General features: G+C 30.7%; 4 protein-coding genes across 4 annotated transcripts in view; 1 reads left to right on the top strand and 3 right to left on the bottom strand.

Moving 5' to 3' along the window:
* qless (decaprenyl diphosphate synthase subunit 1 qless) overlaps positions 1 to 4,828 on the bottom strand; it is a 69,305-nt gene extending 64,477 nt beyond the window's left edge. Inside the window, exon 1 of the mRNA XM_070652639.1 lies at positions 4,504 to 4,828. Coding sequence (XP_070508740.1) covers positions 4,504 to 4,719 — 216 coding nt within the window. The 5' untranslated portion in view covers positions 4,720 to 4,828. The remainder of the gene's footprint in view (positions 1 to 4,503) is intronic.
* Positions 4,829 to 5,901: 1,073 nt separating this feature from the next.
* mRpL32 (mitochondrial ribosomal protein L32) lies at positions 5,902 to 6,767 on the top strand. Its single transcript, XM_070653041.1, has 2 exons — positions 5,902 to 6,028; positions 6,098 to 6,767. Exons 1-2 carry the CDS (start codon positions 5,938 to 5,940, stop codon positions 6,634 to 6,636), a joined length of 630 nt encoding a protein of 209 aa, XP_070509142.1. The 5' UTR covers positions 5,902 to 5,937; the 3' UTR covers positions 6,637 to 6,767.
* Positions 6,629 to 14,498, bottom strand: spn-F (Protein spindle-F). Its single transcript, XM_070652834.1, has 7 exons — positions 14,372 to 14,498; positions 13,409 to 14,005; positions 13,130 to 13,337; positions 12,661 to 12,875; positions 7,519 to 8,251; positions 7,228 to 7,451; positions 6,629 to 6,945 (listed from the first exon to the last, which is right to left on the bottom strand). The coding sequence occupies exons 1-7, from the start codon at positions 14,387 to 14,389 to the stop codon at positions 6,793 to 6,795; spliced, it is 2,148 nt and encodes a 715-aa protein (XP_070508935.1). The 5' UTR covers positions 14,390 to 14,498; the 3' UTR covers positions 6,629 to 6,792.
* On the bottom strand, positions 8,788 to 12,212 carry LOC139100434 (clavesin-1-like). The gene is made up of 3 exons (XM_070653031.1): positions 12,081 to 12,212; positions 9,361 to 10,165; positions 8,788 to 9,111 (listed from the first exon to the last, which is right to left on the bottom strand). Exons 1-3 carry the CDS (start codon positions 12,099 to 12,101, stop codon positions 8,927 to 8,929), a joined length of 1,011 nt encoding a protein of 336 aa, XP_070509132.1. The 5' UTR covers positions 12,102 to 12,212; the 3' UTR covers positions 8,788 to 8,926.
* Positions 14,499 to 15,641: the final 1,143 nt, after the last annotated feature.

Raw genomic sequence — 15,641 nt, 5'->3', positions numbered from 1 at the left:
ATCAAAAGTACGTTCAGTATCAAAAGATGCAAAAATTTCGCATCAAAAGTGCGTTCAGTATCAAAAGATGCAAACATTTCTTTGCATCTTTTAGCGTCTTTAATATCAAAGGGTGCAGAAAAATTCGCATAAAAAGTGAGTTCAGTATCAAAAGATGCAAAAAAATTCGCATCAAAAGTGCGTTCAGTATAAAAAGATGCAGAAAAATTTCGCATCAATAGTACGTTCAGTATCAAAAGATGCAAAAACGATCGCCTCAAAAATACATGAAAATGACAAATTATGAAATATGTCAGCTTATATCTTACAGGACAATTCAACACATTTTCTCATTCATAAGTCTTCAGCTTTTTACGTTTCATTGAATTATCCAACGTGATAACAAGCTAACAATCGCCGAGATAGACGAGCTGTCAATGTATATTAACATCAGAAAATGCACTTTTTTCCTCCATGTCACTTAAAAATATGTCATTGGGATTTTCAAAAAATATTTCTCCTCTTGTGTAATAATCAATCGCACATCAAAAGAGAGCTTTACAGTTCACTTAGCATATATGACATATATAATCAACTGCTGCGTAGTACAAATTTTTTTGTACATAAGAAGATCGATGACAAAAAACTGTAAATAATTTTTTTTTTTTTGATAGCAATGCCAGCTAAATAGATATGTGGATATATACACATGCGAAAAAAAAAGAGAGAGCTTTTTATGTAAGTGTTAAAAAATAAAAAAACTTACAGCAGAAGAAATGTAATAATCACAAGTTATTAAAACTTGCTTCCCCAAAAAAAAATATGAAATGAAAGATTTTTAAAGAAAGTGACAAAGAGAGGCGAAAAATAAAAATGTAGAAAAGCACATACTTTACACTATGCATAATACATATCGTTTGGTATGTTTTAATTTTTTAAGCAGAAGAAGAAGAAGTATAAAAAAAAGAAGCAAGCAAGCAATAGCCAACGAATTGAGAAAGTCGCAATAATGAAAACAAGGAAAGCTTTATAACAAATATTGAAATTTATACATATAAATAGTATTCATATATTTGGTCGTTTACGATTTTTTTTTTCGTATTTCAAGAATTTGTAACCTACTTTAATCGATAGCGAACTGTCCATGTGTGTGCCGTGTGAAGCTGCTTTTTTATAATAAATATTTTTTTTTCTTTCGTTTTTCTTTCTCTCAACTCATTCAAGATTTTTTTTTCATATAAATATATATAAAATATATAAAAATATCTTCCATCTCTCTCACGATAAAAATGTGTTTGACGAATGCTTAAGATCAGAGTTGCTGCTGGAATTTGTTGACATAGGATTATGTCATGATTGTTTTGTCCGTATGGACGTTTGGCCTAACTCTGCACGCAACATGAGCCAGCATAGGTATCAATGCAACGTAAGCCAGAAGTTGTAAGTTGCGAATGGATCACGAACCTGTATGGTGACTAGAGTTACAGGATGATGTCTGAGGTCTGACACTGAAATTGGCAAAAAGAAAGATTTGAATGAACTGAGAGCAGTCATGGATCAAATTGATCTGTATGGTCAGTCAAGTTTGAAAATGATATCAACCGTAAGCCGGTGCGGATTCTGATCAATGTCATCAAAATGAGAGAATAGTCGTAATTTAGGAAATATAACATCAATGTTCAGTTACAATTATGTTTGAAAAATATTATCTCATCAAAAATATTTCAATTTTTTTTTTAAATATTTTGAAACTTTAAAAGTTTTAATTGAATTTTTTTATTTTGTTTTAATTTTTGAAAAATAAATATTTTGAAAAAAATTTTTCCTTTAAAAAAGGGTATTTAAAAATTTAAATTGTAGAAGTAAAGTAAGTTGAGTTGTCTAAGGTTTTTTTGAAATTATATTTAAATACATCATTTTCATATGTTTTTGAACCATATATTTGAACAAATGTTTTAATAAAATTTTCAAAGTCATTTGAGTCTCAAATTTTCATTACTATCGCGAATACATCTGTACATCTGGTGGTTTTAAATTCATATATAATCAAATATTTATTTAAGAAGCAATTAAATAAAGTTGCAATTTACTAGGGAAATTAATGAATTCATTAAATTGAAGAATTGGTGAAATTAATTAAGTTTGACTTAATATATTTATAGAGAATAAATAAAAGTTCATAATTTGGTTTGAAAAGTTTAAAATACTAAAAACTTGTGAGATTGATTTTTGCTTTAATTTTAAGCTAACTGAGCTGATTCTTTGGATTATTTAAGTGTTCAGAAAACTTTTGATGAGAAAATTGACGCTAAAAACTTCGAATGATGCACCCAAATTCAATTGGAAAATTTGATAAGATCTTTAAAATTTAACTCAAAAAAACAAATTTTTAAATGCATTTCATGTTTCACTTTTTAAATTGATGAAAAGTGGCAAGAAAAGCCAAAATTTAACTAGGATTTAGCATGAGTCGTTAGGAAATCATGCAGAAAATGATCACAAAAAATCAAAAAATAGATGCAGAAAAATTTGCATCAATTTTTAAAAGAAAACTTGAAACTTAATTTTTTTAAATTTTAAATTCCAAAATTCAGTCAATCCAATCTTTCCAAAAAACCAACTAAATTCCCCAACTCTGTCGCAGAGAATCGGTCAAATCATAAAAGACAGAGATAATTTGTTGATGAAACACACAAGAAAAATGAAAAGATATGAAATCAATAGACTTCGACCAGATGTAGGAAACAAGACACAAAAAAGACAAAAAAATAAAAAATCTCCAAATTTGAGACAAAAATTTGAATAATTTTTATTAAGAAACTCAATTTTTCATCGTCTTTTTTTTTCTTCTTCATTTCTTTTAATGAGCGATGTAAGAGAGAAAGAGCGGTACGTAAAGTTATAAGCCAGATCAATACGCACAGCACCACGGTAAACTTGCTTGCTTCAACTCTCGCTTAGTGGCCCGCGTTCTACATTTCATTTCTTTTTCTCTTTTTTTATATTTTTCTTTCCTTCCTTCATTCCACTCAGCAACAGCACTTTTTACTTCTTACAATTTCTTCACTTTAACGTTGCTGACTTCATAGAAAATAAAGCCTAGCAACTGTGAACAATGATTTCATTGCTGTTATTTTCAGTTTTTTTTTACAATAAAATAATATGGTAAAGTAGTTGAAAAGTATAAAATTAAACATTTGGCTGGAAGTGAGCAATGATAGCGAATAAAGAAGCTACCAAGTGATGATACGAATGCGGCGATTTTAAAAAATTTCATTTCTTTCATTTTGGAAGCTTTTTTTGCTGGTTTGGCTTTTTGGTATGTTGTGTGTATACTTATAAAAGTGAAAGGCTCGATATATCATAAAAAAAGAGTCAGAGCTAAATACACACATCGAATTCCCATATTACGGTCAGTGAAAAGAAAAGAAATTTTCGAAAAAAAAGACTATATGTATGTATATAATATGAATGAAGCACTGGACCCGAATTGGTGGCTCAATTTTCTGAATATATGAAATTTTTTTTGGGACTTTTTTGACTGACTCTAGAGATTTAAAGACAGAGTCCTGTCTAGAATTTATGAATATTGAAGGAATCTGAAGGAATATCCAGCAACAATCAGCTCCGGCTTACTGAAGCTCCTGAACTACAAAATGCATCTGAACTTGATTTGATCGAGACTAAACTTGATCTGAACAGGATCACAGTCAATTCAACAACAGCACAGTCCAAAAGTCCTGTTCTGGATATTTATTCCACTTCCAGATTTCCCACTAATCACAGCCAATGGATCACAGTTGATCTGTACGACCAGCAACAGTACTAATCATATCCATCACTTCCACCCGACCCACAAATTTTATGCTCGAGATTTAACATTTTTTTGTTTTCGAGAGAACTAATTAAACAGCATAATGATTATTATATTATTTTTTTGCACATCAATCCATTATTGAATGTTCCACATAGATGTATCTACTTTGTATCTTTCTCCTGCATATAGAAAATCATGTTTCGCAGCATTTTTTTTCATATATTTTGAAGACGAGAGAAATTTTTCGAAGAAATTTTCCATTTTTTTTTTTTACTGCCTTAAATGTGTGTAATTGTTATTATTTTCTTTCTTTTACTGCTAATTGATTTAATTGATTGCTGTATATTCTTTTTTTAACATATTTTTTTTTTATATATATTTTTTATTTTTTTCATTTCTGTAACTGTTCACTTAATCACGTTATATCCACAAAAAATATTCATCATCATTATCAGTTCATCAGTTCAGTTCTTTTAATTCTCATTTGATTCTCTTTTTTTTCATGATTGAGATATTTATTATTAATTAACTTATTTATTTTTTTGATCATATATTATCATATCTATCACATTGCACCACACACAGCATATAGCACATAACGCGCGGAACAGAAAAAAAAAATTTGCCTCATTTGTTATGCAATTGATAGGAAAAATTTATAAAAAAAAATCTTAAATTTGACAAACTTTGGACAAATGACAACTCACCTGACTATGTCTGATGCTGTTAATAAATGTTCCAAATTTGTTGTTGCCTTGATAAATCTTCATAAATGAATTGGATGTTGTTTGCGGTAAATAAGATGAACCGAAATGTCTTTTCACCGTAATACATTTTTGATTGTTATTGAACAACAAATTGCACAATTTTTCTTGCACCAAACGACGGGCGCAATTAGATGCCCGATTCGAACTTACGCTCATGATGATCAAATTGTTTCTGAAATGACTAGCGCGATAACATTTTTTCTTAAGTTTACAAAACTTAAAAAAAATATTTTTTTTTTTATTATTTGGTAGGGATGAAAGAAAAACACACGAACAAATGTTTCAGGTCTTCGCGACTGTTGATCACTTATGTATTATGTATATAGCACTATTAATCACTGACAAATTGGTTAAAATTCAATTTTCTGAATTTTTTGCAATCTTATGCAATTTTTTTATTTACGATGTAATTGTAAACAAGTATGCGCAGTCGGAAATAAAAGCGCTTTAACTCATAACGAATTTTTAACGTTTGAACTTTTTGCATCTTTTCACTGCGTCACTGTAGATTCTTGGAAAATATTTAATTCTAAATTGATTAAAATCTTATAAATTCACAAATTTAACTAAATTTTGCAATTTCAATGCACACTGTAATTCACTATTTATCTGTTAATTCATAAACATGCTTAAATTTTAGCTAATTTAATGATTTTTTCAATTTTTGTTGAGCTCTTGAAATTTCTACACTTTTACACACGCGTAGGATCGAAGGGACTGTTAGTTTAAACACAAAAAATCCGTTACAAAAATTTCACAGAAAATTTCATTTTTACTAATTTTTCCAGCGATTTGCTTACTTTGATTAAATAAAACATGTGTGATTTATAGTTAAACATCAATCTATCAAGAAATCACTGAAATCAAAGGAGTCTTGGCAATACAAAAGCGATTTTTCTGGAAAAATTCTCATCATTTTTATTGATTTGTATTTTTAACTTTAATTAAACAATGAAAATTAACGAGTTATACACCAAAATATTGACTTTTACAGACGTTATAAGCTTGTGCTTAAGCTTTTTTAGAACAATTCTTAAAAATTTAGAAATTTATTAAAAATTAAAATATTCTCATAAATATAGAGAAAATAACTGAGCCACGAAGGTTTCGCAGATTATTTCGCTTCACTTCACCAACACTACCATATTTTTCCGTTCAAATCTAGAAAGTTCGTTAATTATAATTAATTTTTCTTGTTTTTAAACTTAATTCTCCTCTAATTACAATAATTTTACGAGCAAGAATGATTAAAATTTTATGTCCTATAGTATAAATTAGAGTACTTTAATCCAGCATTGTTAGTTATTGAATTTCAATTGCATTTGTGTTGACAATTTCGTTAGGTTATGTTGAGCATAAAAATTTAATAACAAAATGAATAGATTGATTAGTGAAATTACAGTGCTTTTGCGACAGGCTGAGACAATAATTCCATCACTTTTTGGTCGTTATCCATTTCCACCAGGTAACATAATCAAGTCATGTCGAAACAACAGCTTAAAGTTAATTTATTGACATTTTTTCAATATTTTAGAGCCACTTACAGTCTTAGCAAATCATCAACCAGAAGTTCCATCAAAACAACCATTCTCATTAAAGGATTTAATAGGCGATGGATTCTTATTTGCAGTTCCAGTGTTTAGAAGAACATTAGAAGTGAGAAAAACAAGAAAAATCGGAATTCCATATCGCGGAGGACCAGAAGGATTAAAAACATTACAAAAGAAGCCGTACATTAAGGTCTGTAACAATTGTGGACATTATCATGAGAGAGATTGTTTATGTCCAAATTGTTATGCAAAGATCAAAGACGAAACAAATGAAATTAAGGAAAAAATCATTAAAGAATTAAAATTAGATCCAGTAGACAAGGAAGTTGTTGTGCTTTATGATGGCGAAAAAGCTCAACAATCATCAGAATTCTGGAATGGCAAACGTATTGTAGAAATGGATAAACCCCGTCCACAATGGTTCAGTAAGAATTTATTGCAAAAATCAACACAACCAAATGCTGAAACAAAAGAGCTGGATGTTAGTTCAACAATAGTAGGAAAGACATCAAATATTGGTTGAATATGTTCAATTTATTCTATATATACTAACTAGTTCGTATGGAAGCATTAAACATAGTAAAAAATATGAATAACAAAATTTTTAAATTAATTAATCAATGAAGAGTAATAAAGTAGTCAAAAAAAATCGAACTGAAGGCTACTGCAATTAATTTAATTAAAAGTTTCCAACAGAATGTGATACTAATTCAAAATTATGCTCCATGCTGAGCTGTTCAATGTCACTATCCGTGAAATGTGATTCAACGTGATCGAGAAACTCCTCGAATAAGATATTTTGGGTGTAGAACTTTCCACACATCGGGCAGATCTAGAATAAAGAACAAAATTTTAATTAGGTATGTTTATAAAATATAACGGTCGAATTGGATTTGAATTTCAAAAGCAGTAAAGTGGTCCAAAACCGTACAAATTCTAAATTATTAGAACAATACAATCAAAATAATTCTTGAAATCCCTACAAATTCTTCCAGAACACTACAATTCCCAAAATCAAAACCATACAAATGTATTGAAATTCAAATCAAATCCAACCGTTAAAACCAACACTGCAGCCTCTTCCAAGGCTAAAGCAGTTGAAATAGAAAATCACCTTCTCGGACAAATCGGCTGCCTTTTTCTTTTCAATGAGGTCATCAAGAACGGTTGTTTCATGTTTTACAGTTTCATAATTACTGGCTGGATCCTGGTCAACGAGAAACTCTAATGTTAAATCACGCTCTGTCATGACCATTTTGTCACTCGTTGGCGGCTTCTTGCTATTAACATTGCTCTCACATGTCTTCGATGATGTTTTACATGAACACAAATCTGAATCTGCAAAAAAAAAATAACAATATTGTTAAAAATTTTATATTAATTAAAACATGTATCGTCTGCTTACTTTTAAGCTTTCTCCAATTACTTAATGCTACTTTCAAATCGCTATTCTGTTTAAGTATTTCCTTTTTGATATTGAGCAATCCTTCAGCACATGATCTCGTCTCAATTTCTACTGAATCACTAATATCGCTACTGAATTTATCAGTACTTGCTGTAAAGGTACAGTCATTAATTAATGAGATATCCTCAAGCTCATCGTCATTATCTGGACCAATGTTTTTGCCTGCAATTCGCTCCCTGAGCAATTGATGCGGTGAATTTTGTGTAAATGTTCTAGATCTAATTAAATTAGCATGTTTTGCACCTAATTGATCATCATCTGTTGTTTCATCCTTTGTGATGTCTGTTTCACTAATGTTTTCTTTCGTTAAGTGGCTCAATCGTTTCCATAGCTTGCGATTTTCGGTCGATATCATGGACAAGTTTTCTGTCAATTGACTCTTCTGCAGTGTTAGTTCAGCATTTTTAGCACGCAAACTTTCTAGTTCTGATAACAAAGAGTTATCCTTGCGTGATTCATTCGATTTATCACTGTTTGAAACGGAATTGAGTCGTAGTCGTGAATTTTCTGATTCCAGCGCATATAAACGTTTCTGAAGATGTACACATCGTTCCTTTATCGTCTGTAAAGCAACATTCAATGCCAATGTGTTGCTTAGTAACTCTTTATTTTGATTGAATTCCATTATGAAATTTTTTTCTTTTCGTCTGTTTACTTTATTATTATTAATAATCTCTTAAAATACATCGAAATGATAGAATTTGAAATAATTCCAACAAAATCACAACATTATAACTGGTTTTGTGTTAAACTTAAGATACTTATTGCTAATTAAATAGTCTTTAATTAATGTTAAATTCAAATAAATAAAGTTTTTAATTTTGAAACTTTCCTGCAATGAAATCTGACTGAAATGAAATTTTTGAATTTTTTGTGGCCGTTATGGAATTGAAAGTTTTGGTTAATTTATTGCTGTTGATTGTGAATATCTGATGAATTTGATGATTAGAATTAGTTATAGCTGGTTAGATTTACTTTAGCGTAAATAATTAAGCTCTAAATTTAGCTTTAAAAGTCAAACAGGGTAAATCAACTACAAAACGTTGCTGAATTCATTTTCAATTCAAATTTTTAAAAAACCGTTTAAAGAAAATATTTCTTGAAATAAATCCGATTGGATTAAGCTTTTAATCTGGTGGATTAAATGAACTTGGAATATTAAAATCGAGTAATTTTGATGAAATCATTTCAAATAAAATTAAACAATAATTAAATTTAAATTTAATATTTTTATTTCGCATTCCTTAATATGTTTGGCTACAATATAAAATATTGATACAATTTAATCAAATATATAGATACAAAATAATCACGTCTAAATACATGTCACAAAACAATCACACAATATTTAATTATTTTCATTTTCATCTGGATACATAGTAAGCAATTTGGCACTCTTATTTTCCAATGTATGGTGTAATGTACCGGAATCACATTTCAATACTGCATCCGTGTAGTATTTTCTGTTGATCTTCATTTCGCTGTATCTTAAGAACAAGTCTTTCCATGAATCTAGCGTTTTCTTGAGTGGCTCTGGAATTGGAATAATATAAATCAAATTTGTTCAAAATCGTTAAAATTCAAATTTTTGAAACCGTTAAAATTCAAATTTTTGAGAGCCGGTAAAATTTAAATTTTTGAATGTTTTCAAATTTTTGAAAAGTTTCAAATTTTTTAAAACCATCAAAATTTGAATTTTTGAAAACCTTTAAATTCAAATTTTCGAAAACCGTTAAAGTTCAAATTTTTGAAATCCGTTAAATCATCAGAATCAACTCTTACCCATCAACTGCTCAATTGTATATTCTCCACCAAGATCAATCGGTAGATATTTAGTATCAAGAAAATCTAGTTCTTGTGGACCAGAAAGACATGAAACAACTCGTCTCATCTTCTCCCTCATATTCTTAATTATCAAATTAGATATGAATCTTGTTGCTGGATTTAATCCCATGATACTGCAACTAATGTGTCGACCAGTAAATGTTCTCTCGACATGCTTCAAAATCCTAAACCAAGTGCTAAAACTGAACATAAAGTAATGACTCAATTTGACTTTAGACATGTCCAAAATCAGCCTATATCCTCGAATCTGATTTTCTTCTTCCTCAAATACAGTTTCCATCACCAACGTTGATACACAAAATGCAATATTTCCGGCATCTTTATGACTCGGATTAGAAGCTTCACATCTGACCAAAACGATAGTTTCGCCTGTTACGGCTTTTGTCGGAAGTACGACATATAAGCCATCATTGAGAACTTCTTGTAGACCCGAACGATTTAAATCCAAATTTGTAAACCAATCACATCCATAAATGCCTTCTCTCAATATTAAATATCTCTCAAAACACTCTTTTGCATGCTGCATTGAAAATCTGTTGATTCTGAGGAAGCGCAACAAGAATTTTGAGTCCATTCTGCACTTCTCTATCCTTGGATTGTTCCAGATCCATTCACGAAACTCTGTTAAGCATTTATCACGAATTTCTGATGTTTCGCCAAGCAAATCTTTTGCAGCCTTAATTAATTCATCGCTCAATGTGCATTCATAATCATCGACTGGTGTGATGCTTTTCGATTGATACTGAAATGAATAAATAAATAAGTTCAAGGAAATGAAGAACTGGATTTGAAATGAAATGCGAATTTTTAGGTGTAATTAGGGTTAGTTCATAAATGAGGTCTATTAGGGAGAATTGGAGTCGACTTGGATTTGATATGGAAATGTTGAGTCTAGCTCGACTTTGTTGGATTGATGCTGTGGTCTAATACAACGACAAGAACTGAACAATGAGCACTGGATATAGAACAAGGTTTAAGTGAGCATTGTGCGACGCTCCCTAATAGCTCTGGGTAGCTCAGTAGGTAAGAGCATTTAGTATGTAATCTAAAGGACATCGGTTCGATTCCCACTCGGATTATGTTGTGGGAAGATGTGCTTTCTTCTCTAGAACCTTAGAAGTAGTAAGGTTCTGAACAGAATTGACTTTCCCAGGTTACTGTTGTTTTGAACCAGCATTTGAGACCTCATTCTACTTCTGTTCCTTTAAATTGACTTCAAATTCCAGCACCTTATCTTATTTCCACTCAGTAGACATCACTTACAAACCAACCCCTTTTCTTCGATGATCAGATGTTAAGCTTGCTTTGACCACTAAATAATCATTAATGTTTGCAAAATATTTAGAATAAATTATAAAAGTTATCTTGATATTTGATGACCTTGAATCAATTTTTTATGCTAAAAATTTGAATAACGATAAGAAACGGAAGAAAGAACTTGTTTCTCACTGAACTTGGACTTTTTCATGGCAATGGCATGATTATTTTTTGCAACATTTAGACTGGTTTGATTTGATAAAGTTCAGTTAATGTCATTGAGATTCAACTTCTGTAAGTGCCCTTGTATGTGGGTATCTGGTTAAGAGAGTGAGGAAGGCATAAAAATCATGGCAAAATTCGCAAATCAGTCACGTTATCCACTAAAATTATTTATTGATATTCAAGTTTAGAGGATAAAAATTTGATTTTTGGGATCATGTTTTATGACAATGTTGAAGCTCTCTTGAAGCTTCTTTGAATGTAAAGATCAGTAATAGACTTGGTATTGGAAATTGGCCTGAATTAACTTTGAGCTCTGTTTTTAATCAAGACTAGCTTAGATCTTGATTAAAACTAACTTTTTTATGACTTTCCTCCAAAAACTGAGATTTTCCTGCCAAAAAGTAACAACATTGACACCTTACTCTAAAAGATGATAGCAATTCACTCAATTAGACATCTCTAAGGCAAATCAGTAATCAGAAGACTGTGGTGTCTGAATAAATCGGATTCAGGGTGTATCGAGCCATATATAGGCGTATCTGCTAGTTCTAGAACAAGCCCTCTGTGACCGAATGGCTAGGCAACAGACCGGATACCTTTATCACTCTTTTGTGAGCACGTGGGTTCAATTCCCATCAACGACTAGTCTCTAAATCAAATTATATATTCAGTAGATATGCCAAGGATTTGCACTGATTCTCATGACATTACGAAGACCTGAATAACTTCTAATGAAACAAAGCTCCTAAAGTCATTTTCCATTAAGACGTGTTTATATCCAAGGCAGTTAAGACGGGATGATAAGAAACACGCAAACAACATGACACTGCACTTAAGGAAAATATCAAAAGATTCAGATGAATTCAAACGATCTTCTAATTGACTATAGAGCAAATGATTCAGCACAAATCGATATAAACAAGTTTGATGGACAATAACCCTTTTGTAAACTGGTTCCGGTATAAAAGAAAATGATCTGCCCTGCCGTCTGCAGACATTTATGTCTATGCTTTTAAGGTGACTCACCCTTTAAGTTTTGATCAATCAAGCATGAGTTGACAAAATTTTATTGCATTGCTAAGTGCTTCACAGTAAGTGAAGGTGCAATGTTAATGACTAGATACACTTTATATCTAATAAGCACGTGGATTTTGCGTAATTAATTGTTTACTCACCTTTTCTAATATTCTGACCATGATCTTACTTAACTTAACACTTTATGTCTCAAATAACAACAAGCTTGATCAAATGTGAAGCTGATCTGATCCCGACAAAAGTAAAAATGATTCTGAAGAGCTGTTTGCAGCATCATTTGGATTAAAATGTGCGAAATTTTGTTTTTTTATTGAGAAGAACTTGTTTCTTTTGTGATTTTTTTAAAGGCAGATCTTCCAATTTTTTTTTTATTTAAAAATATGCATGATACATCCAAAAAGATTTAATACTATAAAAAGTAAAACTTGTCAACCACAAAGAAAAGTATATAAAAAAGGAAAAACAGTCTATGACTTGTCTAGCCTGCATTGTGCCTTAAAATAATATTTGGACTTTAGTGAGCATTGTGAAAATAATTAAAAAAAATAATTTGGTGCAAATTAACACATTACTCTAGTTATAGATTAATATGTGAGCAAAAGTCATTTAATATCACATAATAAAATCTTTAGATGAGCTGCATTTACACATGCCACAATATGCTACATGTCGCATTGACCTTAAACAGATGTAATAGTTTGTTTTGATTTTGTCTTAATCAATTTCAAGTTTACGGAAACTTCCTTGAAGTCCACTGAGATCTTCCTCACTACAATTGCTGGCTTGTTCAAATAAATCCGATGAGTTGAGATTGATTTTTAGTGCTGATACAACACATTTGAGTACTTGTTGTGGATATAACTTTTGGTTTACTTGCATTTTACTGTAGTCTAAGAAATGTTGTTTTTTGGCGATGAGCTTCTCTTTCCATGGCTCTGTAAATAGTAAATGAAATTTTGTGTGATTAATTTACGTAAAAACTTTTTGTTGATTATGTCATCGAGGCTGCCGAAATGCCAGTTTTTCAAGCGTTTAATGCTTTAATTAAGCGTTTTTGTTTTGTTTGATTTATTTTTGAAAGTAAAAGTGGCAGGAAGTGATGCGAAAAAATGACGCAAAAATTTCAAATCTTTTTTGACCGTTATTTCTTAATTCTTCAATTTTGATCATTTAAAATGGTAATACTCACTGATCATGTCTTCCATTGACACCTCACCGCCATATTCTTTTGGTAAATTCTTCTTCTCAATACAATCGACTTCCTCAATGGTGCTGCAGAAGCTAACACGCTCTCTAAGCTTCTCAGGCATATGCTTAAGAGCAAAATTGGCAATATATTGAACAGTCGATGGCATATTAACAATGTGAAAGCCCTTATGTCTTGCCGCACAGGTTTTCTGTAATACAATGTTATACCGCATCATTAATTCGCTTAATTGACCTTCAATATTTTTTATTTTTAATTTACCTCAACGTTTTTTCCAAATTTATAGCACGTTTCAAGTGGAAATATATTAACGTGACCTAATTGAAGTCCTGTGACGTCACCCAAATAATTAATTCCACGGATTTGATTTTCTTCAATGTCCAAAAGTGATTCAAAGAACAAAGTCGATAATGTTAAGAAGGTGTTTCCAATGTCATTGATTGATGGATCAACAGCAGCCAACCGGAACATAAGAACTTGTCGGCCAGATTTGTCGCGATTAGGAAGTGGAATGATGACACCTTTATCGAGTAAATCAACCAAATTTGGACGATTATAATCCAAATTTGAGAACCAATCATATCCGTAAAGTCCTTCTCTGAAGATCAAGTAACGTTCGAGAGCCTCTTGTGCCATTGGAATGCTAAACTTACGGAATCTCAAGAATCTGAGTAAAAATGATGAATCCATACGACATTTTACAATTCTTGGATTGTCCAAAATCCAATCACGCATTGCCTTAATTCCATGAGTACGGACATCGTCCGTTTCGCGTAATTCCGATTCTGCAAGTTTTTTCAACTCATCACTCAATGTACACTTGTATTCATCAACTTCAGTTGTGCTTTTAACTTGATACTAAAACGTAAACAAGAATGAGAAAATAAAGATTAATTTTTTTGGGTGTCTTTGGTTTTGATAAAGGGGATTTTGATGGGAATTAACTACTGGATGTTACTGGATGTTTAGAATTGAGTTTTTTTGGATTATTAAGGAGCACTAAGTGTGGCCACATTGATATTTAGTCACAATAAGTCACAACAAGCTAAATATAACTCAATAAAAGCTAGATTTTTCAGGATTTTGATAATTATTTAAAACTAGGACCCCCAAGTATTCCATTATTCAGTTCACTGTGTCACGATTAGTAATTCTCATCATTCATATTATTATGATCTGCATTATTGCATTAACACTGCTAGGAAATATGAAAAATATGCACACCTTTTCTAAATCACTCATTTTTATATAAATCTAATATTTTTTTTAGAGACAAAACAGCACAACACAAGTACCACCGAGAAAATTCACTGAGAGACTGATTGAAATTAAGTTAAATCACTTGAATTTATTACTCTTGCCTTTTTTTTCTGGTAAATTACAATTTATTGTTGTGTGACGTAAGTACATCGGAGCTAAGCCACATGTAGTCATTTACCTCTCTTTTAAGCGCGATTTTTTTCGGGGGAAATGTAATTGTCTATTACATTCACTTTGTGATATGCTTGATGCCGCTTATGTTAGACTTCCTCAAGAAGATGAAGATTTTTGGAGAGTTTGAAAGCTGAATAAAGAGAAATTTAATTTTTAACGGATAATTGGGATTTGAAAAAGGGTTTTTGATAAGGAATGTGTCTTAGATAAATTTAGGATTGTGTCTCGGATTTTCTTTGATAGCTGGCGTTATTTTGAATAAATAAGATCCGTTAGTTTTTAAATATCGGAATTTTTCGAATTTTTGAAAACTGTTATTTTTGAAATTTGAAAATACAATTTTTTTGAATTTTTGAATACAGTTTTTTTTTAAATTTTTGTAAGCGTTTTTTTTTGAATTTCTGAAAACACGATTTTTTGGAATTTTTGAAATTCGTTATTTTTTAAATTTTGAAAACCGAAATTTTTGAATTTCGGCAAGCCGTTATTTTTCAAATTTGTACAAACGGAATTTTTCAAATTTTTGAAAGCCGATATATTTTGAATTTTTGTAAACCGTTATTTTTGAATTTTTGAAAACCGTTAATTTTTGAATTTTTGAAATTTCTTAATTAAGCTTTTAAGCTTACTTATACCAAAACATTTCATATCACAGGAAGTGCGCACTAGACGCAACAATTACAATCCATATCAGTACTTACGTCAAGCTTCAAGCCTCCATCGAATACATATACACAAAAAAATGAGCAATCCAAAGCCAATCTTTTCATTTTCATGGTCATCTCTTACACAACAGAAAGAATAAGAAGAATTATGAAAGAAATTAATAATTTTTTTTTTACAATTTTCTTTTTTTTTGATGAAAAACGGAATTGAGTAATTGCATACATAAGAGACAGGTAGATTTTGATAATTTTAGCGCCTTACATATGTATAAATACTAAGTGCACATGGCAATTGTTATTATTATGATTTGAGAAATTATTATTGTCTTAATTTGTTTCATGCACGGAATATGACTTACATTTATGATACCAAAATGTATGTAATTCAGTCATTG

The sequence above is a fragment of the Chironomus tepperi genome, unplaced genomic scaffold (genome assembly GCF_022539635.2).
Source record: "Chironomus tepperi strain 1889 unplaced genomic scaffold, CSIRO-AGI_Ctep_v1 contig_8, whole genome shotgun sequence".
Lineage (NCBI taxonomy): Eukaryota > Metazoa > Arthropoda > Insecta > Diptera > Chironomidae > Chironomus > Chironomus tepperi.
The sequence above is the reverse complement of the archived record's forward strand: the minus strand, read 5'-3'. Positions and strand labels throughout refer to the sequence as shown.

Coding starts and splice junctions, on each gene's coding strand:
- mRpL32 (XM_070653041.1), top strand. CDS start 5,938: ATGAATAGATTGATTAGTGAAATTACAGTGCTTTTGCGACAGGCTGAG. Junction 6,029..6,097: donor TCGTTATCCATTTCCACCAG/GTAACATAATCA, acceptor TCAATATTTTAG/AGCCACTTACAGTCTTAGCA.
- LOC139100434 (XM_070653031.1), bottom strand. CDS start 12,101: ATGGTCAGAATATTAGAAAAG. Junction 10,166..12,080: donor TGGTCAGAATATTAGAAAAG/GTGAGTAAACAA, acceptor TATTCATTTCAG/TATCAATCGAAAAGCATCAC. Junction 9,112..9,360: donor TACAATTGAGCAGTTGATGG/GTAAGAGTTGAT, acceptor TTCCAATTCCAG/AGCCACTCAAGAAAACGCTA.
- spn-F (XM_070652834.1), bottom strand. Junction 12,876..13,129: donor GTCAATGGAAGACATGATCA/GTGAGTATTACC, acceptor TACTATTTACAG/AGCCATGGAAAGAGAAGCTC. Junction 8,252..12,660: donor GTTTCCGTAAACTTGAAATT/GATTAAGACAAA, acceptor GTATTTTAAGAG/ATTATTAATAATAATAAAGT.